At 40.5% G+C, this 26,122-nt stretch overlaps 1 protein-coding gene across 4 annotated transcripts in view; it reads left to right on the forward strand.

Annotated features, from left to right (window-relative positions):
• The window catches only part of sox6 (SRY-box transcription factor 6), a 155,143-nt gene that overhangs the window by 16,654 nt on the left and 112,367 nt on the right, over positions 1–26,122 (forward strand). For 3 of the 4 annotated variants that reach the window (XM_036130774.1, XM_021309570.2, XM_012850686.3), the window contains exons 2-3: positions 6,631–6,701; positions 15,515–15,565. In XM_036130774.1, the coding sequence (XP_035986667.1) occupies positions 15,531–15,565 (35 nt within the window). In that variant the 5' untranslated portion in view covers positions 6,631–6,701; positions 15,515–15,530. The remainder of the gene's footprint in view (positions 1–6,630; positions 6,702–15,514; positions 15,566–26,122) is intronic. The other variant, XM_036130775.1, reaches the window with a different exon arrangement.

A 26,122-nucleotide genomic window follows, 5' to 3' on the forward strand; every position in this document is an offset into this window, starting at 1 on the left:
ACAGAGAGTAAAGATAAAAAAAGAGAGAGCTTTGTAAAGTTGTGACAGGTCACGGTGAGCTGGAGTAAATAACAGCTGTTTGCACGTGACCGACCACGTTCCCCATCACCGCAGAACTCAATAATATGACGGATCTTTTGCACACAGCTGTTCCTTCCAGTGACCTGTGCAGGGCTTTTTTTTGTTGTTGTCTACAGCTGCCTCGGTATGCCCTGAAAATAATACCCTCTCACTTTTGGCTATAGCTAGTAACGCCCCAGCCTTTTTCCACAGATGATGAAATACCGTAGAGCTGGATACAGAACAGTCAATTTCACTTGTTCAATTACAATATCAGACATTTCCGTGCCAGAACGGTTGTTGCTTCACCTCTTTACCCCCTCCTTACCCTTTCCACGCTTTCCTTCGGGACCACTGTTACAGCCCCATCTCATTGCATCCCAAAGTCCCTGATGCAGTTTCCAGGCTGGCTGCTGCTTCTGCAGAGATAACCACGCTGCATCCAGGTGGGGAGCAAGCCTACTGATGGCATAGATTACTCTATTGTCAAAATAACTAACTCTGCAGAATTCCTACTTTAGCGTGTTCGGACGAAGAGGAAAGTGAGGATTTGGGATGAAGGATTGGGGGGGATTTTTATTTTTTTATTTATATTTTATTTTTTTTGATGAACGTGCTGCAGATCTGGACGAATTCCAAGCAGGAGCTGGAGTAAAAGTTTTAGCTTGCCCATGCATATCCACACACGGCCACGGCACACATGCAGAGTATGCAGAAGGCACTCATCATACAACTGTGGAAAATATAAGAATACCGTAGCTTAAGGTTGAATTTGGGGAAACCGAAGTGCAGGCATCATCAGATGAACTGTCAGAACAGGCAGGGATTGGTCTCCCCCCGTTGCTTCATGTAGTTGTGTTGATAATGTTAATTAATTCTGTCACATGATCAACAATATCAACAAAACAAAGGAGTAGGTGTGTGAGAATGTTAATATGTTAGCCTAAATATGTTTTATTTAAACACACAATTCTCATCTTTAAATAATATTTTTAGTTATTTGTTGACTTTTTTCCAATCCAACTGTCCAAGATTCAGCGTTGCTTTCTGTCATCAGTGAATCTGCCCAAATCTCCCAGATTTTTGGCTGGGCGATATGGACCAAAAATAATATCTCGATATTTTTAGGCTGAATGCTGATAGGCACTATTTATCTCAATATGTTTTTCTTTTCATAAGGTTATTATAAAAAAAAAGACATCTCTGAATTAAAGCTTCATCCCAAATGTCTCACAGGCAAATTTTTTAACAAACAGCTATAGAAGAATATGGGTAACAGCTGAAAAGTAACCTACTGAAATACATAAAAGTATAACTATAACGCAACATAAACCATCTTGATGTAAATAATATCGTCTCATCTCATATCACTTTTTTAAAAAATCTTTACATGTTTACATTCCCGTTACTTGCCCAGCCCTACTCCCAGAATAATAATCAGTTGCAGCACTGGCACAATTGTTGACTTGGTTGAGCTCCTTCTTTTGCCCCACTGCCCGAACCACCACAAAGACTAAAATCTCCTTTTAATACTATATAAATGCAGCTGCTTCCACATGCTGTTCTCCTTTGGGGCAGCTAATTTGTCCACTTCACCAATTTAGTACCTTTGCAGTCTTGATCATTTTGTACCCAGCATTTTTGGTCATGAACCGGACCGTGACCCTCTGTCGCAGGGAATTGTGTGCTGAACTTGTGTCAGTTCACGCCCACCTCATGGACGGTTTATATCTGCTTAGCGAACATTTTGTACGCTTCTGCCTGCCCAAACCTTCACATATTAATCCATCCATCCATCCATTTTCTAACACGTCGATCCCTTGTGGGGTCAGTAGGGATAGACGTGTTTTTATTTTATTTTATTTCATACACATTTAAGTCCTCAACTCACCAAAATAGGCAACCTGGTGAAACAGACGTTTACGCTATGATATGAAGACATGCAGAACATGGTCGATGTCGGAAAGAAATTAGTGGCACACAGAAACAAAACAACTCACTTTCATTGGTGTGAAATGTCTGTACGAATTGGTGAATGGGAAAACTGACCAAGGCATTCTGCTTCATAGAAAACCAAACAGCCCCAACCTGGGTTTAAAATCAAGCACTGATAAAACGTAATATTTCACATTACATGCCAAATAAAAGCCATATTACACTATTCTTACATTCTGCTTTTCTTGTAGCTACTATAAAACCTTCTCCGCTTAGAAATTCCCTGTTAATAATTTTTAATTTGAGCTCAAATTTGAAGCACGGGTACAGCTGGTGCATGCTGTGTTTTACAGTGTCGCTACATTTTCATCTCTCCACGATTGGGGTGGAGCTAAAGAAAGTGAGGGAGGTGAAAGGTGATCGGGAGACACAAACCAAACATTTGTCATGTAGTTTTAGTTTTAAATGACTAACTAAAACTCTGGTGGTTGATGGGAAATAGAGGCTAAAACTCTGTGCACCTGGTCACTCTAACATGAACAGAGAAAATTATATCTTGCATATCCCATGTCAAACAAACAGAATCTGAAGACTCAGTTAAACTGAGACGCTTGACTGTGTTTCATGTCCTATGCTACAAGGTTAAGGTCAATGCCAATAAGAGTTGATATACAGTAGTTAAGATGGTTAGGATGGTGGTCCTTGTAGTTTGAACCATATATGTTATTCATAGCACATTTGTGTGGCACGTCTGGGTGAAGTAGTTAAAAAGTATTTTTAGGACCCGTACATGTATTTTTTTTTTCCATTTAAAAACCAATTGCTCAAGCTTTATTGCTTCCAACTATTTCTCCTTTTGTGAATGTGTGGTTGTGTGTCAGAGAGATTGTGAGGTTATGCAGCCAGAGCTGGAGAAAAAGGGCACTCTTTGACCGAAATGCCACAGGTGACTGTGAGCTCTCTGTTTTTGCCCCTTTGATCTCCTGCTGCATCAGTCTGTTTGAAACTTGTTACCAGTGAGCGAAACCTCGGGTATTTTGTGTGTGGTGAGATTATTTCAGCACAATCCTGCATGCCTCGCGCCATTAACAATAAACCAAAAACTATTAAGCGGAAGCGCTTGTAAAAAAAAGAAAAGAAAAAAAAGCACTGATTGCATAATTGGTAATAAAGAGAGTTTGTTTAATGTTTCCTAGCCTGAGGTGGGATTGAAAAAATGGCTCTTGCATGCTGCTACAAGAGGCCAGTTGAGGCGGACTCCTACTGAACGGCAGGGATTTCTGCATTTTCTTCATGATAATATCATCTGGCTTTGCTCATTATTTGCAATTATAAATTCTTTTGTGATTTCCCCCACTCACAGAAATAATTAACTATAATAACCAGTGTATAAATAATACAGCACCCCATGTCTTATTAATCTCTTTGTTCTCAATTAACATCAAATCATTAATTCAAAGGTTTGTTGTTAATAATACTCTGTGATTACAAGAGCTCTCAGTTAAGTAGACAAAGGATTTAGTGAATTGCCATGAATGGAACATGCCTTTTATTCTGCGGGCAGAGACTGTTGTTGTGCGCCGAACGTCTATTGAAAGTAAACCGCGAGTAAGTGTGAAGACAGGAGTAGGTGGCTGCATCTGGTGCTGGTTGTGAATGGTGAAATTGAGGCAGGAAAACTATTCAGATTACCAGTGTCAGGTTGCTCCTTTCATACCTGGATTCCTGTTGCATTAAAATAAAAAAATGACCTATAGTGTGTCCGATAATGTTATTTTTATTTATTTATTAATTTTTTGCTTTGGAAAGAAACTTTATATGATCATCTATATGACAATAAAGAGAGGAATATCTTGTTAAAACGTGCAAAGAATCTTTCCAGGGTAAAAATGTATTTCCTTTTTTTGTGGAGGAAGCAATGTGCTGCTGTATGGAACAGCTTTCCATTCAGCTGGGGTCACAGGGGTTCCCTTTACTCCCATTGTCACTTCTATAGCCTCAAGGCTGCCACATTCAGGCCCGTCTCACTCTGTTAGCCCTCCAGCCTCCCCCGCAGCAGACTCTGCTGCGCTCTGACAACAATGCTGTGGCCGTTCCATATATTTATCCAACCTTGTTGATGGTGGCTTATTGGCCCTGGCCATGGAAGACTGAGGGGCCGCAGTACAAATTAGTGACAGATCAGTTAAGCATGACCTCAAAAAACCCTTGGCCTTGTTTAATTGGCAGTGCAGAAGCAGACTAATTGTATAAATTGGCTGGTAATGAGATCCTGGCTTATTGTGAAAAACAAGCTAATGTGCGAAAATGAACACGAACAAGTCTGAAGCTTTTTTCAACTCCTGGTCTGATAACATGGTATTTCTCAATTGTCATCATTGCCTAATTGTGGCTTATCTGACTCAGAGTCTTCAAAATGTAACTTTTTTAGCAACCAAGATAAACAGAATCTTAAAATCGTTAAATGTATGTACCAATTACAATAGGCAACACCCCGTTTGACAGAGTGTCTTTAATGATTGTAGCGAATTGAACTCACAATCCATGGTCCAGTGTTTGTTACAATTCATCAATATCAGGGACCGAATGATGGCACGAGTTACAATCATTTCCGCGATATGTGACTGACTCCAGCTCATTTAATATATCCTGCTTCTCAACAGGGACAGTCTGGGTTTTTTAAGTGAGACTCTGTAAAACTATAATCAGTAATAGTTCCCTTACTGGTAGTAGAAAGATGCCGTACTGGCGCGCGTTTGAAACAACTTAAGTAAATCCTCAGAATGGTCGGAGGCTAGCAGCTAGCAGCTAGTTAGATGGACCTCCTGTTTCATCTGATTTTGGGAGTTTAAAACAACTCAAAACTGAAAACCATATAACATAATTAATGCTGTTGCACAGATGATAGCCTGAACTTAGTGCAGATTGGTAGAAGTTTCTTTTGATCCACCGGATTGATAAGATATAACTATAATGTAGTGAGCCATGGCGGCTTGTCCAGCACCGCCCCCAATCAAAATGGCAGCAAAAAGTTTAGACAGTAAATTCTAATGACTAAATAAAAGTTTTCTAGGTATTCATATCCCATTTTTGGGTTTAGTTGGTGTTATTTACATATATTTCAATGTCTAGGTGCGACGCACAGATGAGCGTGTATGTTTGTATTTAACCTTTTGGCTTCTATGTGACTTCATGCTGGTCTCTGATAGCTTACTTAAAAATTATCCTCGCCGCGCAGCTCTCTCAGGTCGCAGCCAATCAGCGATTTTTGTATCATTAATGATGCCTGTTAATCAAAGTCACACCCCTGGCAGCTTAGGCGCGCAGGCCCGAATGTTACTAAAATGGAAGAGTCAGACAACAACAGCGATAAGACAGGAGAGAACTTCACGGGGCTTTTGCTAGAGGAAAAAAGCTTAGAAAGGAAATTCGACTGGAGCGACCACACTTGCAAAAAAACCTAAAAATCTAGCAATGACCTTAGTAGAGTTTTACCCCCACCCCGGTAACAACACAGTTTTTTGCTGAGAAGTATATAGACAAAATTGAGAGAGTTGTCTGTGAAAGTGTAAATGGTTATTGTCGTATCACAGCATTGCAACTCATGGATACAACATGTTCGAGTTTGAGGTGTTCTGAGATGTTCCTATTTCTTAAATGGAGAGTCACACCTATCCACATCTGCAACATGCTGTAGATAATGAGGGATTGCTGAAAAGTTAATTAATTAATGTAATGCCACCACATGCCGGTCAGGAGGAGGAATGGGTGCAAAGTCAATGATTCAACACTATCGGCTGTGCTTCTGTCAATAGATAAATAACAAAAACTATGTCATCTATGTATTGAATTTGAATCTGCTTATATGATTGGATTGAAGTAATTCAAATATATAGTTTGTGAATTGACACCTAATAAGTGAACTGAAATGTCTTTTAGAACTCCAATGAGGGGTGTATGAGTGTGAATTGAAAATCCATTTTAACCAACTCTGTTACTCAAAACACTTAAAACTGATCAGCCGTGATTCTTTGATGTTCGCACCGATGTGCGGAAAAGTAAAGATGGCTCAGATGGAGTGAACTATGCACGTACTCTGCCCTGGAGCTTTGCGTTGCTTTGTGCGCTCTAACAGAGTTACAGCTCTTTAAGAGACTCGCTAAAACTGGCAGAGCACGGCCTCTAAATAAATCATTAGACGTTCGTGCTTGATGGAAGACGGCAAAATTAGATAAAACAACTGTTTTATATGCAAGCTATTTATTAGTGAAATGTGCAGATTGGAAGACAGATTAATGAGGTAGCTGAGCAGTGGGTTTTAAACACACTCTAGAACAGATTCATAAATATTGACAGCAACGAGGACTGAAAGTGAGACACTTAGCAGGCTGCTTTAGCTCAGCTGTGGACACTCTGACCCGTAGCCAAGGGTTTGTTTTCACATTTTTTCTGATATATACAAATTCATTCAACAGATGAGGCTTTGTGGTCCTACTAACCTCTTGCTTTTCACAAACCTATAAAAATAATTTATAGTTGGGCTTTGAAAATCCTGTTTTGACGTTAATTTACTCAAACACAACTACATTTCAAAGATTTGACCTGTGATGGCCATTTTTCTGTCTTATCTTTCAGGTTTTTTACATGAGTTCAAAGCCAACCAACCAGTGATTGCTGGAAGCTGGGGATTGAGTCTTTCAGTTTTTGTAAGTATCACTTTGCCTCTTCAGCTGTCTCTGTCTTGCCACGTCTCACATACCCCTGCTGCCTTTCACCCACACTGAACACCTGCATTAAATGAGGTGGACAATTGGATAGACTCACATTGTATGCACAATTAAACAGTCTCAGGCACAACAGTGCTGACAGACCTTTTTTTTCCCCCTCAAACATTAGCCCTTTAAACTTATATTTGCTGCAATTGTGTGTTGGAATATCTCTTTGGTAGCTCTACCTTCAACTTCCAAAGCAATATAGTTATACAATTGGGGTGAAATTAGGTGTTTTACTTCAAAGCACAGTTGAACACACTACAATCCGCTCTGCAGGAATATTACTTTAACCCTCTTTGTGTAGCTGCAGCCTGTGCAGTATGTCTAATGAAAACCTATCCAAGATATTAAACAAATAAAAGTCAGGAACTTAGTTAATATTATTCTTCTCTTATAAATGTCATTGCAGATGCCACGGGAATCATATTAATGCGGCCGGGAAGCTCCTCAATAACAGCTTTGAAATGTCTGTCTGAATCCAAAGTTCATGGCCGTTTACCATTGTTTGATCACGCTGTTTCACATCACACACAATGCCTTCTGCTCACACGAGCGCACACACCGTCAACCAGAGACCTATTTCTGGCACCCAGCCAGCTGTCAGTCAGGTCAGATTTAACAAATCAATTTAAATACAAACAGGACATCTCATAATGTAAAATATATTCACAGCACGGCACTGGAAGGGGCTTTAAAGAACAATTTATTGATACGGATGTGGTTGGGGTGGTATGAAACCTCTACGGTATACGGTCTTGGGTGAAAATATTGTAGTTTTATGGTGTGATTTAAACATATAAAATGTGATTTGTTTTCATTCAAAGCTGAAAAATAATAATTATTCGTACTGCTGCTGAAATAAAGTGTGGATAATCACAGTTTTATTAGTATTATCTCCAACATTTACCTAGTATACCTCTCACCCCAACCCACCCCCATCACACCCCACGCTACCCTGCACAGATGAGTGGGTATAGAAAATGAAAGGATGGATTTATTTACTGTTAGTTTGATAATTAGTCACAGGAAAACAATAAAAAAGCACTTCTTTATAAGTATATATAAGTATATATATATTTCTAGGTTATATAAGTATATATAACTTATTGGTAGTTGTCAAGTACTTGTAGTACAGGAAATTATTCTTACTAAAACCTGTGGTCTGTAGTTTTGGAAAGCATTACCTGAGTTAGAGTGATAGGCGTTTCCACACCAGGAATGTCGATGTTTTTCACAGCCAGAAACCTTTGTAAAGCGTTCAATTTGTCTTTTCTCTAAGTGAGGAAAAAGTATAGAACCCTTTTTCAAAATTAGTTCATCAAAAAAAAGAAAGAAAGATAACAATCAGATAAAATAAGAATGCAAAGATCAGAAAAGGGGAAAAACATAATGCAGTTGGTTGTATATCTTGTTAGCAGCTTCAGCTGCTGCCTGCAGGTGCCGGTTAAAAGGCTTCCACTGACGCTAATAAGGTTTGAGCATACAAACACTGAACTTAGGCGTTTATGGGGAAAGTTTGCAAGGTTATCAATCTCCTGTCAGTATTTGTTACAGAAGATAACCCAACACGAATCCCCGACGGACTAACCGTGGTTCCGTCCCCCTCACATTTACCTCGAGCCTCATACAATCAACAACCTGAATCTATTACTCAGAGTTTTAATTAATCTTGAAAAATGACAGGAAGTAATCTAGTTTGTGCTGCTGATGTAACATGCTTAATTAGACTCATTCAATCTCATTTGGAAACACCTGAGAGCACGTTGAGACCATCTAAACGGGTACACACTCTGCTAATGTATCGTTTATCTAATAAGCCGCAGCCACACAGTCTCTCACCTTTTCAGGCCAGTATTGATGGGCCACCGATGGGACGTGGGGAGCCATTTTTGACTGGAATGAAATAAACACCACTTCATCCTAAAAGGAAAATGAAAAACCTTTGAATGACTGCTCTGTTTCTATTATCCAGCAAATGAGCCTCTTCATCCACTGACCCTCAAATGATTGTGGTCAATATGCCGAACAGAAGCTGCATGACAATGATTTTGATTTAATCAACCGCAAATACTTCCGCGGACTCCAGGGCTGAATTGGGAATACTAATTGTTTAGATGTCAATACCTAGTGGAAATGTGTAAAACCTACTCTAGCTTTATTAAGCTTACAGAGTATGTCTCTTATGCACTGTGTTGTTAGGTCCATATTTCGTTTCAAAGCATACAAAGAATGAGTAAAAGGCAAATATGTCCTGCTTCTTATTTTATATTCCCTTTTTTTTGTGTAATAGAGTTTTTACCCTGAACATGCTCCTGACAGAAAACAAAGCACCAGAGAACAGGACATTAATCTTCTTTCACACCAGCTGTAGAAAGTAATGCATAACTAAAAGTCTGGTAAAACGAATTAATGATTTCAGCCATGAGCTTTTCTCCCAAAAAGCCATGAATCGTCTCCAGCTGATAATGCACCACGACCCTAGAGTGTGAAATCCTTGTTGCGTTGAGAGTAGCCAGTTAATTGATTTGCAAATTATTTAAAGTTTGTGGTGCCCAGGGGAGCACTATGGTCTAATGGCGGCCCGTTTCTACAGAGATGAAAAAGAAATACCCATCTCCTCAGCTGAGATGACACTGCATTGTAATCCTGAACTAACAAGTATAATTTGGGCCTCAGGAGGAGAGTTGTATGCAAGAGACTTTGGATAGATCCAAGACATGTTTCTGAATACAATTATCACATCCAAATGCTAGGATCTCATTTAAAATACCCCTTTAGTCAGAAATGTCATTTTTCTCAGTTGTGGTTTTATTATTTCTGGAAAGCAACATATAAGGAACAAAGTCACTCAATGCCAAATAATTAGATTTTAACCTAAAGATCTGTCAAAAATGGCAAAGTTGTGTCTCATAATTGGTATTATGCCCGTGACTTCTTGTTAGATCTTTAACATATTAAAGCTAATAAGAACATAAAAAAATAAAAGTTGAGGAAGAACGAGCTAGGTTTAGATTGAATGACATATATCACATTTTTAGAACTTATACAATTTATTTTAAGCTTAATTTCAATTAATTTCAACTGCTTAACTGGAGAAATACACAAAACTATTGACAAAAAGGCGAGAGCAAGGCAGCTGAGATCTGAGCTCAAAACTTTACAAAGCATAATGACATTACATTTTAATTATACAACTGGGGTATCAGTGCTTAACACAGTGGCATCAATGAGCCTACATCTCATATTTGATTTAAAAGATGCAAGATAACTAGCAGAAAAAAGTCAGGAGATACAGCACCCTGCCAAAATATTTAAAGGCCCCCTTTCATAAGCTCAACCTGTCTGTATCACAGTGTTTAATGACAAAATTTGTAATTCGAAATAGTACAATTCTGGAAGGATTAAACTAGAAGTCGCAATTTCTGCTCTACCTATAACAGCCAAATGTGTCAGCTCTTTTTTTTCTGCACAAAACTGTTCAATCAGAATAGTCATGCTGTGATTATTCAAGTCTCATTTTTCTTCAGATAAAAAGTCTGTATTTTACCTATTTTTACTTTTTGTTGTATTTTACAACAATATCTTGGCTGTCAATATGTGAACCAAATGGAACTATAGGTTATTTGGCTCAGTCAGTGAGGACATAGGAGTTGCAGGTGCAGCTATTTATGGTGGCTAAACCTGCGGGAGGAAGCTGGTTCTGATTTAGCTGATAACACGGCATCAGAAGGTGTTTTATGCTGAGAGAGACATATTTTTCTTATCTGTGAAACTTTATGCTCACAAACAAATACCCATAGCTACCTCAATGCTTTGGGCCGCTGTCTAAAAGCTGGAGTTACCTGGCACTGTTGTGCGCTAAAACGTTTTGTGTCCTCTTCCGTCAGTCTCAGGTTGTTCCTCCTTTTGAAGCCAAATTTTGTAATTCTTTATTAATCTTGGGGCAAGGTGCAGTTGCACCGAAGAGACAGCTTTTGTTGGGCGTTGAGAAATCCACCGATCCATCCATAGAGATACAGCTGACCGGCTTTTGTTAGAAAGGGTGACTTGATGTACGAATATTGCATCATTTTCCATGTTTGTGCCGTCTGGTTGTTGAGGGCATTACAAATATGAACAATTGCAAGACACTAAAAACATTTGGTTTTATTATGTGGTATATCTTCCCTTCAAAGTGTAGAAAAAGAGCAAACCTTTACTAAAAAAAAAACCCTAATGCTCACAGTAAAATCTGTGAATTTAGAATACATGATGATGATATACCCATAGTTACTAGTGTTACCTGTGAAGAACAGATTGGTCCACGCGCGTTCACCCTTTCTGTTTTACGCGTCTTCAGTTGAAGTTATGAGACCTTTGTGTTAATATCAAGAAGCCTCTAATATCGTCCCATTAGCTACAGCTGTCATTCAGACGCACGGTGTTGGCCTGATTTAAATAAAATGAAATGAAGATGGTTGTTTCTGCTCCCTTGGCTTCACTCATTGCCATAAACATATGCTCTGTGCCCGCTTCTTTCCATCTTATTTATGACTTTAATTTGTTGTGTGGGCTGCACAAGAAATCAAATTTAATCCAATCCTCGCAGGGACCCTGTCATATAATAACATGGTAATTTCTGTGTATCCTTTTGAAAAATGAGGAAATTAATTCTTCCTGACATGTTCTAATTATTCCAGTGTGAACAGGGGATGGGATCCCCTCCCTTCTCCCATCCTCCACCCGTCCCCCCCCCCACCCCCCACCCCTCCCCCCAGCTCCCTAAGTGTCAGTTGCCGGCGGGTGTCGAGGTGCTAATGCTGACCAGCAGCGCGTTTAATTTGAAACATGAGCAGACACCTTTCAACACACCTTCCTAATGTTGGAGTGGCTCACACAAATTAATTCACTACTCATCTGGCGTCGCTGACTGAAATACGTGTGTGTCTGTCTGTGAGCAATGCGCGCATTCTTATGTTGCGATATGGGGACAGAAGCACCATTTGGACGTTTTTCAGACTAGTGAAGGAAATTGAAGGTGCGTGAATCCCTGTATCCTACAGAAATGTGTATATATGCATTCTGTCACTATCCTCTGATTTGTGCTTGACCAAATATCCGTGTTTTTTTCACGGGTTTGGGTGTTCAATTGGTATGACAGTGGGATTTAGGAATTGCTTGGAGTTGCCTTTTCCTTTACCCATCTTCCTTTTTCCCAAACCAAAAGTGGGATGTCGCCCCTGGTGTTTAAGAGAACTTTGCAAGACCCATTTGACTGATTTAGTGCATTATATCAGCTTGGAAAGAGATTTTACAAACTTTTTAGTTTTTTAATGGCACAATGCTGAGCTAAATCATTTTATACCACATTTTTCATATCTTTCTATTCACTAAACTTACCGTACCATGCCATACTATAGGAGAGGCGAGATGATAATATCATGGCTAACCTTAACCTAACCTTAGGCTTAACCTATCAGAAGCTTTTAAGCTTCTGATAGGTTAAGCACTGAGATTTAAAGCAACACCTCAAATATACTCAAAATAGATCAACAAGGTATCAGGAAGAGAATTGCGAATCTCCACAAGTCTGCCTCGTCCTTAAGTACGATCTCCAGATGGCTGAAGGGGTAATGTTAATTTCTTCAAATAATGATGTGCAAGTATAAACACCATAGGAACGTCCAGCCATTATATTGTTCGCCAACAACGCACGTTTTGCATCCCAGAAACCTTTAGAAGTGAAGCAAGCGGGTAAATCCCTTAAAATACCTTGTGAAGATGCTGGCAACGGCCACTCAGAAAGGAGGCCACCATCACTCCTTAAGCAGCTAAAAAAAAAGACTACAGTTTGCAAATGCGCTCTGTAACAAAGACTTCATTTTGGGGGGACATGTCTGGTGGTCTGATGACACTAAAAAGTGTTTGGCCATAATGCCTGTCATTACTTTTTAAGAAACAACTCGGAATCTTTCAACATTTTAAATTGATTTCAATTGTGCGTACAATATTTTTGCGTCAGAGACAGGTCCAGTTGGATCATATATTTATAAAATTGACAATAGCCTACTATGAAATTTATGTTTTAAATCCACAAAAAAACTCTGATTAAAGCTAAGGTTTAATAACAGGTGCATCATGATTACAAAAAATAAATAAATAAATAGAGAACATGGATAAATGAAAGTTTGTTGGATCACTCTGCATCTTAGACAAGAATGAGACATCTTGATGCTCTCCAAGTGTGCGCCCTTTCCCCACCGTCACCTCCCTGTTTCAGATCTTTGCAACTAAAGCCCTGTGGAGCAACCTGCCCATAAGCCACCAGGCGAGGCTGCTACTGTGCTGGCTCGCCTGGGAGCTCTTGAACACAACAGACCGGTTACCTTTTCTGGAGAATGTTGACGCTAACCCCACGTTTTCTATACCGGTTTATTTAAGGGTGCTTACAAACTAACCAGGGAGGCTTTAAGTGCTGCGCTCTGTGCCGCTAACCTCTGTGTCTCGCTGCGGGCTGCGCACTATGTGAGCCCCGTTAATGACTGAAGACTGAGATGCCGTCTCGTGCCAAGACCCACACGGCTGCTGGCGGTGCATTAAATCAGCAGTCAATTTGACTGGAAGTTTGAAATCTGGGCTAGGTTAAGGGATGTGCCGAAGCCGTGTTAATAGCTAGCTTGTTGTCCATATGGTACTGCTTTAATAGAGCACATTTGTTGCAGATGGTGGGAGACTTGGTTAAGCAGAGGCAGCTTTTGGCAGACGCTCTTTCTTTGAACGGCTGCTGGGCTGCTCGGCCTGGCCCATGCCCACTTGGTGAGAACTATCCTCCTATCATCAATTTATTTGTCTTTGAGTTATAACTTGGGTCTTGACGGATACAAGTGCTCTTTGTTTAGAGCGCAGAGATTTTTTGGTTCAGGCACTTTTTTTCTTTTTAGGTTGGCCAAAACCCGTCGCTTTATGTTCTTGGTTTAAGTTCAGTTGTTTCTGGATCAGTGGATCAGCTGCGAAAACACGAGTACAGGGAGTAAAAGAGAGAAAATATGGACTGCAACCAAAGAGAGGGACAGAAACGCTTCTTGGTCTGCTCTACTTTATTTGTCCTGCAGTAACCCTTATGAAAGGTCTGTAGGATTCAAAGATCTTTCTGTTTGCTTCACATTTAATGTAGTTTGGCAAAAAAATTAAGTGCGATGCACATTTATTCAGTCCATGCACCAACTTTAGAACGAATTGATATTTGTGTTGACGATTGTTTTGTTGTGTGCCTTGCACTGCGTGCTTTTTGCACTCCCAGAAGTGAGGAGACACGCTTGATCTGCTCTGCTCTGTTTGACGGTTGTTTTCTCACGTTGTCACTGGCTCGGTGCGCTGTGGCATGGTGATGGTATTATGTGCTCTGGGCCCAACAGAGTGGAGAAAAGAGCAGGGCTGCAAGTTCTTCTGGCTATGCCACTCCCGCCTCCCCAGACACCTTATTGTGAGAAAAGTCTCGGCTGAGCCCTTTGGGCCTTGTGGAGCCGCTGCTTTGCTAAGTGCTGGCCCGGCTGAAAGGCGCAGTGTCCTTGGGCTTGGCTCATTCTTTCCATTTTCTCACAGGCTTTGTCTCGCAAGCCACTTGAGTAAGAATGGAAAATGCAGAATTACACCCGTGCAACTAAAACTTAAAGTGGTTAAGGGCTGAGATGTCATTTGCTGTTAAGCGTATGTTTCTTATGATTCATTTCTTTATTATAAGTTTGAAAAAGTAGCAGTTTTTCACAGGAGCCGTGCATTGTGTTGACCCCACGCCTTCTGAACCATCAGAAAATGAAATTGACTAAAGGGACAAAGCGGAGAATAAATACCGGGGGTTAAATGTCTCTATATAATGCTGACATTATGCACGCAATTTTTTTCCCCACACCATAATAACAGAATATCCTTATTAAAAGAAAGAGAAATTTAAATTTCAACTGACAGTGAATTTTCCACAAAAAAAAAAAAAAAAAAATCTCTTATGTGAAATCACGGCTCTTGTCAAACCACTTAAACAAAACATGCGCATGCGACTCATGCAAAACGCATGCGAGTCCCAGTCAATTTTCAGTCAGTCTTAACACAATAAAAGAGCGCACATTACACAGACCATTGCCTAATGGAAACCTGTTGTAAGTCAATTTTAGCCATGTGTCTCCAGTTTTTTTTTTTTTTTTTTTGTGGTTACGGCTTCTGAGCGACCTATACAAGTAGTGACATCATGACCACATCCTTTTGCCTCATTGGCGCTGTGATTCCCAACTCGGGTCCCTTGTGGCCGAACTCCTAGAAGCCACAGCAGCCTCGCCACACATGGGCTGCAGCTGGACCACCGCTGGCTACTCTGAACAGACGGGATCTGTGGTCGCAGGGGCTGGAGCCGCATCCATATATCTGCACACAGCCCTGGATACGGGCTGTATGGAGATCAGTAGGCAGGCTTTATTTGATGCAAGCATATCATCAGGGCAAACCGATGTTGTATGCAAATCCAATCCCTCAATGGAAAGAGACGTAATTAATGATGTCAGTTCATAAGGAAGAGGATGGGATCCAAGTCATATTTTTTGCTTTAATTAAAGACACAAGATCCTGTATAAGAGGAATGTATGATCAGTGTGTTTTTCTTTCCTTTATTCACCCTTTTCTCCTCCTTCCCCCTCTCTCTTGTTGCTCTTCTTCCTGATTATAACTCATTTCGCAGTTAAAAAAAAGATGTTCTCTGTGATTTTTCTGTCCCCTCCCAGAACCCCACTCGCTGACATGGAGGGCTTTCTTCGTAGCAGCTTTTTACTGAGGTTAGTTTCCTTTCTGTTGTTGCCATTTAGGATCACAGGTCAGGCGAGGGTGGTATGGCGGGCACACGTTGGGGGGTGGGGGGGTTAATCTCTCTGGCACCTTGTTAGCGGTGGACTTTGCCCCGCGTGTGCGTGCACATGCTTGTGTGTGCGCATGTGTTTGTACATTTCAAAGACTGTCCAGCGTAGCTCCTAGCGTATTTACTCAAGCTGTGTGTTACAATTGTGTTCATGTTGTGTGCGTGACCGAGAAGCATGCTCACCCTTACAGCCTTGACTTAGACTGAAAGCACACATCAACGACTTGGCGGCCCCCAACACACATGAGCACTCCCCGCTCCTCGCCTCCACTTCGTTTCACGGCTTCAACGGCCTGCAGGTCAGGCTCTCTGTGTCTTCATGCTGCATGCTCTCGTCTGACCGCTCTCCTCATCTGCCCCTGCCTTGCTAAACACCCTTATCGCAGGTCGGTCGGTTGAGGCAATCGCTGGCAAAATCGGCCTGGTGGCGTACTCCTGTTTCCTGTTTCGTCTTGTGTTTGTCTTCGCCTTAATGTAAAGATTTGCATTTTTTTTTTTTTTTTTTGTCTTTACCCATCCTGGGATTCTAATTAAAAAATGTGTGCTGTCATTACACACAGTCGAAGTAAATAAGCAAGCTTATTTACCATTGGCTCCTTTCCTAGTCAACCACCTTCTCTAGGCTCCAGCGTTGCTCCCTAATTAGGGCTGGCTCATTAAAAGCCACAGCAGCATCTGCCTTTCAAAGCTGCTGTCAGCCAAACTTTACTAAAGCTAATGAATCCTCTTTGATTTCTTTTTCAAAAGGTCACTTATTTGATTAAATTAACAGCATTTTTTTTTCTCTCGCTCCCGCAGAACGGTTGGGGGCATTTTAAAAAGAAAGGACAATTTGATACCATTACTCTTGCTCATCAAAGCGTCCTTCAGGAATTCAATGGGAAAATGTCTTGCCTATTTGAAATTGTTTTATTTTTCTTCCATAACTCAAAAGGATGGAATATCACATTTATTATCGTAAAAGAGGGGAGAGGGGGGCGGGGGGAAGCCACGTTGTCGCAGCGCCTTGACGAAAGAGGAATTAGATGTTTGAAAAATCATGAAGCTTGAGTTGAGTCTACAAGGCTTCTTTTTAGCACGTGCAAATCTGTGAGCTGAAACAGCTTCATCTAATTTAAATACGGTTGCACGACCCATAAAGGTCCCTGCTCTCAAATTCTAGCTAATGTATGCTGTCGCCGCACATAACAAGTAAAACACCAGCTGAAAAATGTCCTGTATAGGCTTCACCTCTCAGAGCACGGCACCGGTGTCTCTCCTGTAGCTACTACAGTCCGACAGGAGTTATTCAGGCGTACAGCATGTTGAATTTTTGAAGGCGCACCGCCATTTTTCATTTCCGCTTTTGTTTTTTGGAGGCAACGCGAAAAAAGTGGATCTCTCAGCACCTCTTGTCATCGGTTGTATGTCGAGGGGCGAAGATGGGACGGTATTTAAAAGAAAAAAAGAAAAGAAAAATGAGACCCTTGACCAAACCTCTTCTATAACTAAAAAAGATTCCCAACACCTTATTGCACCGCTAATACACACCCTTCTATCAATGTCAGTTTTAATTAAAGGCAGCAGCAGAAAGATATTATGCACGCCGATTGAGGCTTAGACAATCGGGCCGAGATTAAAGGCAGGCTTTTGCTTTAGGGTTAGCTCTTTTTTGCTTTGATAAGGCTTGCATCCTGGAGTGGGAAGAGGGCTGTGAGGTGGAGGGGTGAAAAGGAAAGAAGCTGAGCTGGATAGGTCTGATTCTCCATCAAAGAACCCCAGTTGCTTCATTCTAAAAACAAAGTTATGTCACATTAGGCTCTCTTAGGAGTGTTGCACATACAAATCTGCTCCAGAGTGGGTCGTTTTTTTTGACGTTGCATGCTCTAGTACCTCGTATCGCAGATGTGCCTTCTTTCATTCGCGCGTTGAGTCACGAGTTTGGTTTTCAGTCGCCCCGGTATGGATTTTTGAGCTTCTCAAAGGAACCACTTTCATTTTTAACCAACACGTCTTCCTAATGAAACCTGCGACGCAGTTATTGTGGCAAACCTGTGAAAGTCAAACAGTTAGACCCATTCGAGTCAAGCGTTTGTTTCCGTCTCAACTTTTAAAGCACAGTGCTTTTAAGATTCTCCGAAGCGAGCCAAAAAAAGTTTTCTTTCTTACTGAACACGGTGTGTCATTCGTTCTTCCTGAGCATCTCTCTGGTGACGGGATGTGTTTTCATCTCAGATCAATTTTTTTTTTTTATGTTTAGGCAACACATTTATCAGCTTTTGTGTTTGTGCAGTCAAAAAGTGAGGGGGGGAAATGAGAGTGAGTGAAAGAGAGAAAGGCAAAGGAACACAGATACTATGTGAACAGTGAGACAGAGAGAGATAATGACTGAAAGAGAGAGAGAGAGAGAGAGAGAGAGAGAGAGAGAGAGAGAGAGAGAGAGAGAGAGAGAGAGAGAGAGAGAGGCAGACCTTCAGTCTCAGTGTACTCCCAGTGGGCAGGACCTCCCTCTACATTTTCGCCATTATTTGATGTAATGAAAGGAGAAAGTGTGTAACATTGAGATTGTTAATTAATTTAGCCTAACAAGATGAAGATAAATGAAACTCACTGAAGGTTGACTAGACTAAGGGGCCCCACTTAGCATTCCTTCTGCCCTCAAGCCCTGCTTCCTCTTCTCTCCTTTTTACAATGGAGCTTTGCTAATAGCTGCAGAGCCGTGTTTGTGCAACCCCAGCGAGCTCTCCACCTGCAAGTGTGGACGTGCAACTCTTTTTTTTTTTTTTTTAAAGAAATATTTTTTTTTTTTTGTCATTTGTCTCTATTGTTATATGTTAGGTTCAAGTGACCCCAAACTGGTTTTGTAATTGAGTTAGTTTGAAGTGTAGGTGTGTGGCTATTAAACGGAGCCATCCAGACAGGATAGATGTGAACCACGGTGACTTTTTGCATACATGCAGGTGACTATTTTAATGCTATTTTTAGATCACACATTTTTTTAGACCCTCTGCAGAAAATAAATGGAGGTGCGCATATGTGGTCAATGTCTCCAACTACATTGAGGTTTTTAGCGTCCCACCGTGTAAATGAGGTGCTGGGTTCTCTAACGTAGCTTGAGAACCCACGCACAAAACATGGCACCACACACACACACGTGCAAAAAGAGGAAAATAGATTTTTTCCTACAAACCCAGGCAGTTGTCTTTACGCACAAGCAAATCAGTAGTCTATCTAGCTCCCTGCTCACCGGGCACTTTGTACAGCATCTTGAAGGCAGCGCAGACCAATCATTATGACACCCATTCTTTGCGCCACTCGTTCTCAAGTCAATCCACAATGGGTTGTTGATTGTATGGAAAACACCAGAACAATTATGTCCTCTGTTTTGGTGGCAGTGCTGCCTTTTTAAAGTGCAATCCTCCATAATGGCCTCATTATTGTTATTCTTGGAGCGGGCCTCGGGAGGAAGAAGTAGCCTCTCGCGGTGCGTCATTATTTCGTAAATTTCGATTAGCTCATCACGCTGTCTCCTGGCAAACGGAGTCACGGCTAATTAAAAGTGGGTAAGCAGGCGCTCCTTGCCCGTGACTTAAAAGGTAGCTCTCGATGGACCGTTAATATGAAAGAAATGGTAAAAAAAGAAAGGATTAGAGCCGTTACCCTGGTAACTCCAACTTCCATCTGCGAGGGAACAATGAACTTGTGTTCCTCCACCACCTATGCTATGAAAAACAGAAAGCAGGGAAGTGAGTGCGCTGAAAGGACAGGACCCTTTTTAACGGCAAAGTGGGATTCGGGTCTAATAGGCTCTCTGGTGGGAGTTATTAGGCGAGATCCGTGGGGGATAGAGGACAACAGGGAAGTCAATGTGTTAACCTGGGACAGTGAAGGTTGTCTAGGTTTTTATTTTTTTGACAATAGCAGTTTATTTCCTGTATTGTTAGTGCTTATACCTACCTGGCTGGAAGAGAAAAGCTTTCAAAAGCTGTTAAAATTCTCTCAATAATCTTGGATAATGTTAAATCTAGTTCTGAATCTGGAACTATAACAGCAGCAATGTGAGACACAAGATTAATCCTGGCTCTATATATTCTTTTTTTTTTTATCTAAATAGCTGTTTTAATCAAAATTTTCAGCTAATAACAACCAGCACAGACTCTAGATAAGAAACGATCATGGACTATTTTCAGAATAAGTAATGGATTGCTGTAAAATCTGATTTGAGTTTCTCAGCAAATCATAGAAAAAACTTATAAATCCCCTCATAGAGGAACATTCCTGCTCTAAAACCCTTCCAGCTTTGAATGATCCATGAATACATCGGGACAGTGTGTGTGTTTCTCCTTAAGTTTTATGTCCCTTATTACAGCTGCAAAGCGTCTGCTCACATTAAGTCAATTTATGACCAAGGGCAGCCGAACAGCAGTACAGGTTAATGAATTTGGCATAACTAATTAAATGTTATTGAGGGATGAATATGAATCCTCTGCTCAGGACACCCAGCAGACAATGGGGCCAAAAGTAAAGAAGATAAAACAGAGATAAAGTAGAAGACAGATTTTTTTTTTTTGGGTGAAATAAGCTGGTAAAATTGTGTTTTTCTGTGAACATTAACCCCTTTTCGTGTCGTGTCCCAAATAACAAAGGAAGTAGGTTAAAATAACATATTAGTTCAAAAACTTAAACATGCTAACTCACACATTGTTTAATCTATTAGATTAAAAGCAAATTATGACAAAACAGATACAAAATTGAAGACATCAACATGTATAAAGGGATGCCTTATGACAGTAGTATAAGGTTTATGTCTTTTATTATGTAAGTATCGCAATACTAGGGCACCAATCTACAAAAAAAGGAAAACAATCAAAAGTGAATAGAATTCAATTTACGATTGAATATTAAGTTTAACCCACGACAGTAATTTTGCAATTACAGTCTATGTATATCCAAAAGAGCCATGGTTAAAATGTAATCAATTATTAAAGCGCAGGCAATTGTAAACTTCCCAGGACAAGGAAACACCTTTAATACATGAATTAAAAAAATGCATATAAAAAACTGGCAACTCAAACCAACTGATTTTCCTGATGGAGCAGAGTATAAGGTTTAGGGACATCTAGTGATATATTTGTGAATTGCAACCAACTGGGTACCAGCTCATGCTCTCCCCCTATGATTGTGTAGGATAACAAATAAATGAATAATGTGGTACAGAGGAACAGTTGGTAACAAAGAAAATATAAAATAAAATATCATTGGGTTATTTCTGAGAAGGAAGGAAGAAAGAAAGAAAGAAAGAAAGAAAGAAGGAAAAAACGGTAGAGAAATATCCCTATCAGGACACATCAAACAGAAATAGGGTAATTTTGTAGCTAGTTTTTATGGGTAAGATCAGGGAAAATGTTAAAGAAAAACAATGAAGAGAATCTCTTTAGACTTTTAAATCGATTACAGAGACATGCGCAAAACTTGTTTCAATATTACTTTAAAAGATGAAACTTTTTTCCCCGTGCACAGTGTTTTTGGCGTGTTTAGCTAAAATATTTCCTGCCGCTGTCTCCTCCTCTGTTACACTCTCACTAACTCCTCTACACACCATGTCTGACATATGCTCCCTGAGAGCTAAGCCTTTCAATTTAGATTTCAATTATCATGTTAGTTTTGTGATTAGACTTTTAGTCCTCCAGGAATCAGACCTCTCTGCTCCTCTCTATTCCACTCTATTCCACTTCCCCTGCAATCACATCTCATCTGATGAATTGCGCATATAATTACGGAAGTTATTGAATATGCAGATCGCTGCTGACTCTTGGTGTGCAGTTCATACCGCATCAACTCTAACTGTATCAAACAAGGGTCTCCGATAAAGACCCACTCTGATAGTGAGAGAGGGGCGATGTAAGCATGAAATAAAACAAAGGCCGACCATGAAACCGTGCGCATGCGTCCTAAATGACGAGTTGACTCCGGGCTCAGTCCCCTCGGCCCCTAAATCCAGCAAAACGCACGCCGGTCCAAGACCAGTCAGTTCACAAGGCCTTTATGAATCAACCAAAATTTGGTATTTCCCCTATGTTACAGTATATTGCTACCATCATACTCGCCATCCCATGATGCAATCCCTTAGAGGTTTTCAGAAGAGGGAGTAAAGCACTTTACAGGCACACCCACAAGAGGAGGATGTGGGAAATGCTTAAACTTTTGATAGCTTTTAGAGACCTTCCCTGAAAATCTGGCTTGCAAGCAATATATATATCTATATAGATATATATCTATATAGATATATAATGTTTTTTTTCTCAGGGTGCGTTATACATTTTGCTTTATAACTTGCTGTTCAACAGCTCCAAAAAAGATACATTTAACAGAAAAAAGTAACTTTGTCAGGATTTCTCTGGCTAATATTCACATTATACTATGTCACGTGTTATTCATTTGTGCTATAGTGATGTTGCTGCCATTTATAGCGGTTATGCCTGGCTGACACCTGAGTAGAAGATTTACAGACTGCACGGAAAGCTGCCCAACAGAGTCCCCTGCACGCAATCACGCAAAAAAAAAAAAAAATTGTCCCCTTGAAACATTATAATGACTCTCCAAAGTAAAACCATCAGGTGGACGACTGAGGGGATGTTCATGTGCTCCATTTTATTTTTCTGTCAAGATTTTCAGTAGTATTTAACAGCCAGTGATGCTGTTCTTTACTTCCTAAAATGAGATTTTAAAAAATATATAGTATAGTCTATTAGGACCTGAATAACTGTAGAGGATTCTTCAAATATACACATCAGAATTAGTCATATCTCTGGCAGTTTTAGGTTTCAAGTTATCTGTTAATTGTATCAACAAGTTTATTCTGAATCACAGTGTGTAGGAAGCTGAATATTAGGAGGATGGTAAGTAGGTATTTCATCTTCACACAGTTGGAACTCATCGCCAAAGATAAATTGTCAAAATACCATTGCAGACATCCAACAAAAATGTAAAAATATACTCTTTTTACAATGCTTTATTAACCTCAGAGTGACACCTGTTTTATGTCCTATCACAAAGAAACTTTGAAACCTAATACTGCCAGGGTTATCTATAATTTTAGGCTTATCTGTACAACGCATGTTCTGTAGAAGTCCTTCGGTGTTCTGCAAGAAAAAAAAAAAAAAAAAAAAGTGAATTATTTACTAAGTGACCCCTGAGATTTCCCTGCCTTTTACTGTAAAAAAGTGTGTTGCAAGTGTGGCGACCTTTGTCGAGTCCCATCTATTGTTTGCAGAATGGTTACACACTCCACAGGCTGTGAAATACACATCTGCTACCTTTGGCTCAGTGCAGAGCAGATAGACAGACGTGGTTTGGGCTTGTGTGTGTGTGTGTGTGTGTGTGTGTGTGTGTGTGTGTGGTCATGGGGTCCTCAGCTACCTTTCTACACAGCTTAGCTGCAGCCTCTATCTTCTTATCAAATATTTGTCTGTCCTTCACTCACTATCTGCCCTCCTTTCTGTTTGCTTTGTTTATTGAAACCTATGTCAGGCAGATTGGCAACCTGTCCTAAAAGTTTGTTGCATAATATCTGTGTGAAATTAACGTTTCTTTACGCTTTACGTACCTGGCATTTTATTTTTTTATTCATTTGATGTTCCTACAACTTATGGTCTCCTTACATGACATGAGACATTTTTCATAAGGACGATGAATCCATGTTGAGATCCAGGCAGGGCGTATACAATAAAAGGGGCAAAGGCTTTTTGTTTTTTGATTTGCTGAAAAAGAGCTGGGGATTTTTTCAAATGATGTACTTTAAGCCCAGGGAGCGTGGCGAGACGCGCTGCATCCCTGCATCGCCTTCAGCTGAGGCTGAGCATAATGACTGTGGTGGCAGGAAACCACAACAGAGCCAGGGCACAGGCTGCCTGAGAACCAGAGGGCCCGTGGCCCACAGCCAAACACACACAAATCCTGCTGCACACTTGTGGCTTTTTAAGAAAGCAATTTAGTTAATGATTTCATTTTGGAACCGTGTCATGATGCTCGTGTCTGTCTGAGTAAGCCTGCAGAAGAGCAGAGGAAACAACGCAAAGGGAGATGTGTCAGTAAACACATTTTACCGCCTACAGCCACAGCCCCAAAAAAAAAAAAACCTGAAACAAAACAAAAACATACAACTAAGAGTAAAATGGCACAAAAAAAAACACATGGGTAATAGACTTTGTCAAGTACAGTGTAAATGGCGTTTGCTCTGGATAAAGGTGGAGAGGTGTCAAAGCATCAGTATCTGAGGCCGGGTAGACATTTTGTGTTTCAGTCAGCGTTTAATCCACTACAGTACCCAATTCCTCAGCGTGGAAATGCAGCCCATTTTTCTGTTCGACCATGTCTGTCAGCTCTCTGATTATATTAGAGCCGTGTTTCACATTCATTTACTTGGATTTCCTCTGTGCCGCACCGTGAATGAAACCGTTTCAGCCTTGCTAAAACAGCAGCTTGTACGTGTCTTCTCGGTGAAGCAAATTTTTGGGCAATTACTCAGATCAGTGGCCGAAGCTTCTGGTTTTTCTCGTATCAACCCGTCCCCTCCCCCCACACCCACCTCCTTTTGAGAGTTTCTCCTCTCTTTCTGTATCAGCTGCCAATCACACGTGGTAAGTTTTAACCACCTCCAAACAGAGCCGGGCAGCAGCCATTCATTTGGCCTTCGTCCCATCCAACCTGTCAGAATGACACACACTGTTGACCATGCTTTCTATTCAGCCCCAGCAAATTAATTGGTTTCAGCAGTTTAAATCAGCAATCAATGTCAGTTTCCCCAACATAATAAGCCTTAATCATAAATCTTTGAGGTGTGGCTTGCCTGACCCCTATTCATCATGGCTCAGCTACAGTAGATGGCCTCATCTGGGTGGAGCAAATGAACTACCACTGTTTTGATTTTCCAATTGACGTGTCACATGAAAGGCGGCTCCTCTCTACCGGCCCTAACTCTATGCTAGTTCTTCTCGCAGTCCTGCGGCCCGCAAACAAAGAAAGGAGAAAAAAAATTGCTTTTGCAATGGTACAATCCTTGCTAAAGTGTGCAGACTCCCCTCAACCTCTCTGCTTTTTGTCTTCCACCTCCTTTACTTTGTTAGCCCTAGAAAATGTATGCAACCAATTGACTAACATTGTAAATGGATAATTCTCAGCATAAAGCAACTACTTTGTAAAGGACCCGGAGGTTTGTTACAGAACATTAAAGAACTAACAGCATCATAATGAACAAGGATGACCAAAAATAAAAAATATTTAAAATACAAGCTTCAGGATTTAGAATTTAGAATAGGATTAGGTTTTAAAACAATATCCCAAGCTGGTTGGAGAGCTGCTAAAGCGCTGGATGAGAGCACGACACAACTGCAAAGACATGGCCGCCCAACTAATGTGCAAAGAGAACATTAATGAAGAGAGGTGCAGACATCCACCGCTCAGCGGGGAGACTCCTTTGACAGTAGTACAACTATTAGTTGCAGCATTTATGGAAGACTGGCCAGAGGGAAGACTGCCGTTGAAACAAAGCTAAATGAAGCTCATACAGGGGATGGAGGAAAGATGGAGAACTATGTGGACTAACGCTGCGCGTCAACCTGAGCACAGCATTTCCACGGGGAAACATGTCAGCCTGAGCTGTTCGGCTAAGCATGGGCCTAGATTTCCGTCTCCAGATGTAATAAGCTGGCAGTGAAAGGTGGTTTCACAGAGTGTTGACATGGTGAGCGTAAAAAACAAATTCACGCCACACTTTTCAGATTTTATTTTCCGCTTGTTTCATTTTCCAATGCCTTTTAGTTCTATCACACATAATCCAAATCCATTTTATTGATGTATGTCAGCGTACTGGGATTAAATGTGAAAAAATTCAAAGGGTGTGACAAAGCCACTGTAGTTCACAATTTTTCTTCTGTTAATAATAAAAGTTGTTGATTTATTAAGCCAGAATTAACTAAATTAGAGCCAAACCCAAAGAAGATGTGGCTCCCCAGCCTGTCCTCTAAAATAGTATAAGCTCATGAGTAAAACAAAAGACAACTTTCTTAAACATTTTTTTTTTTTTACTTTTTTAAAGTGAAGTTTACAACATTAGGAAAAACAGCATCCTGCCACTTGTGTGTAAGCCTTTCCATTTACTTCTTTGGCAGCTGTACCAGATATTACTCTACATTTTTAAAGTGCATTCCTTACTGCACGGAGAAACTTACAAATGCCACAATGGGCCACAGCTGAATGGGGCTTTGTCTGACGTTTTACAAAAAAACGGCGCCCTACTCTATATGTCATCTGTCACTGTTTCTTTTTCTTTCCTTAAACAATGCTCAACTGTTTCCGTTAAAAAAAAAAGAAAAAAAAAAGTTCAGGCTGCGTGAACAGAAAATTTCTTTATTTTTCGAGTTCCTGACAAATTCCAGTCTCTGTTTTCCTTCTTCTGCTCACAAAGGGCTCATAACTTACTGTCAACCACGAGGCGAAC

This window comes from Fundulus heteroclitus, unplaced genomic scaffold (assembly GCF_011125445.2).
Source record: "Fundulus heteroclitus isolate FHET01 unplaced genomic scaffold, MU-UCD_Fhet_4.1 scaffold_38, whole genome shotgun sequence".
NCBI lineage: Eukaryota > Metazoa > Chordata > Actinopteri > Cyprinodontiformes > Fundulidae > Fundulus > Fundulus heteroclitus.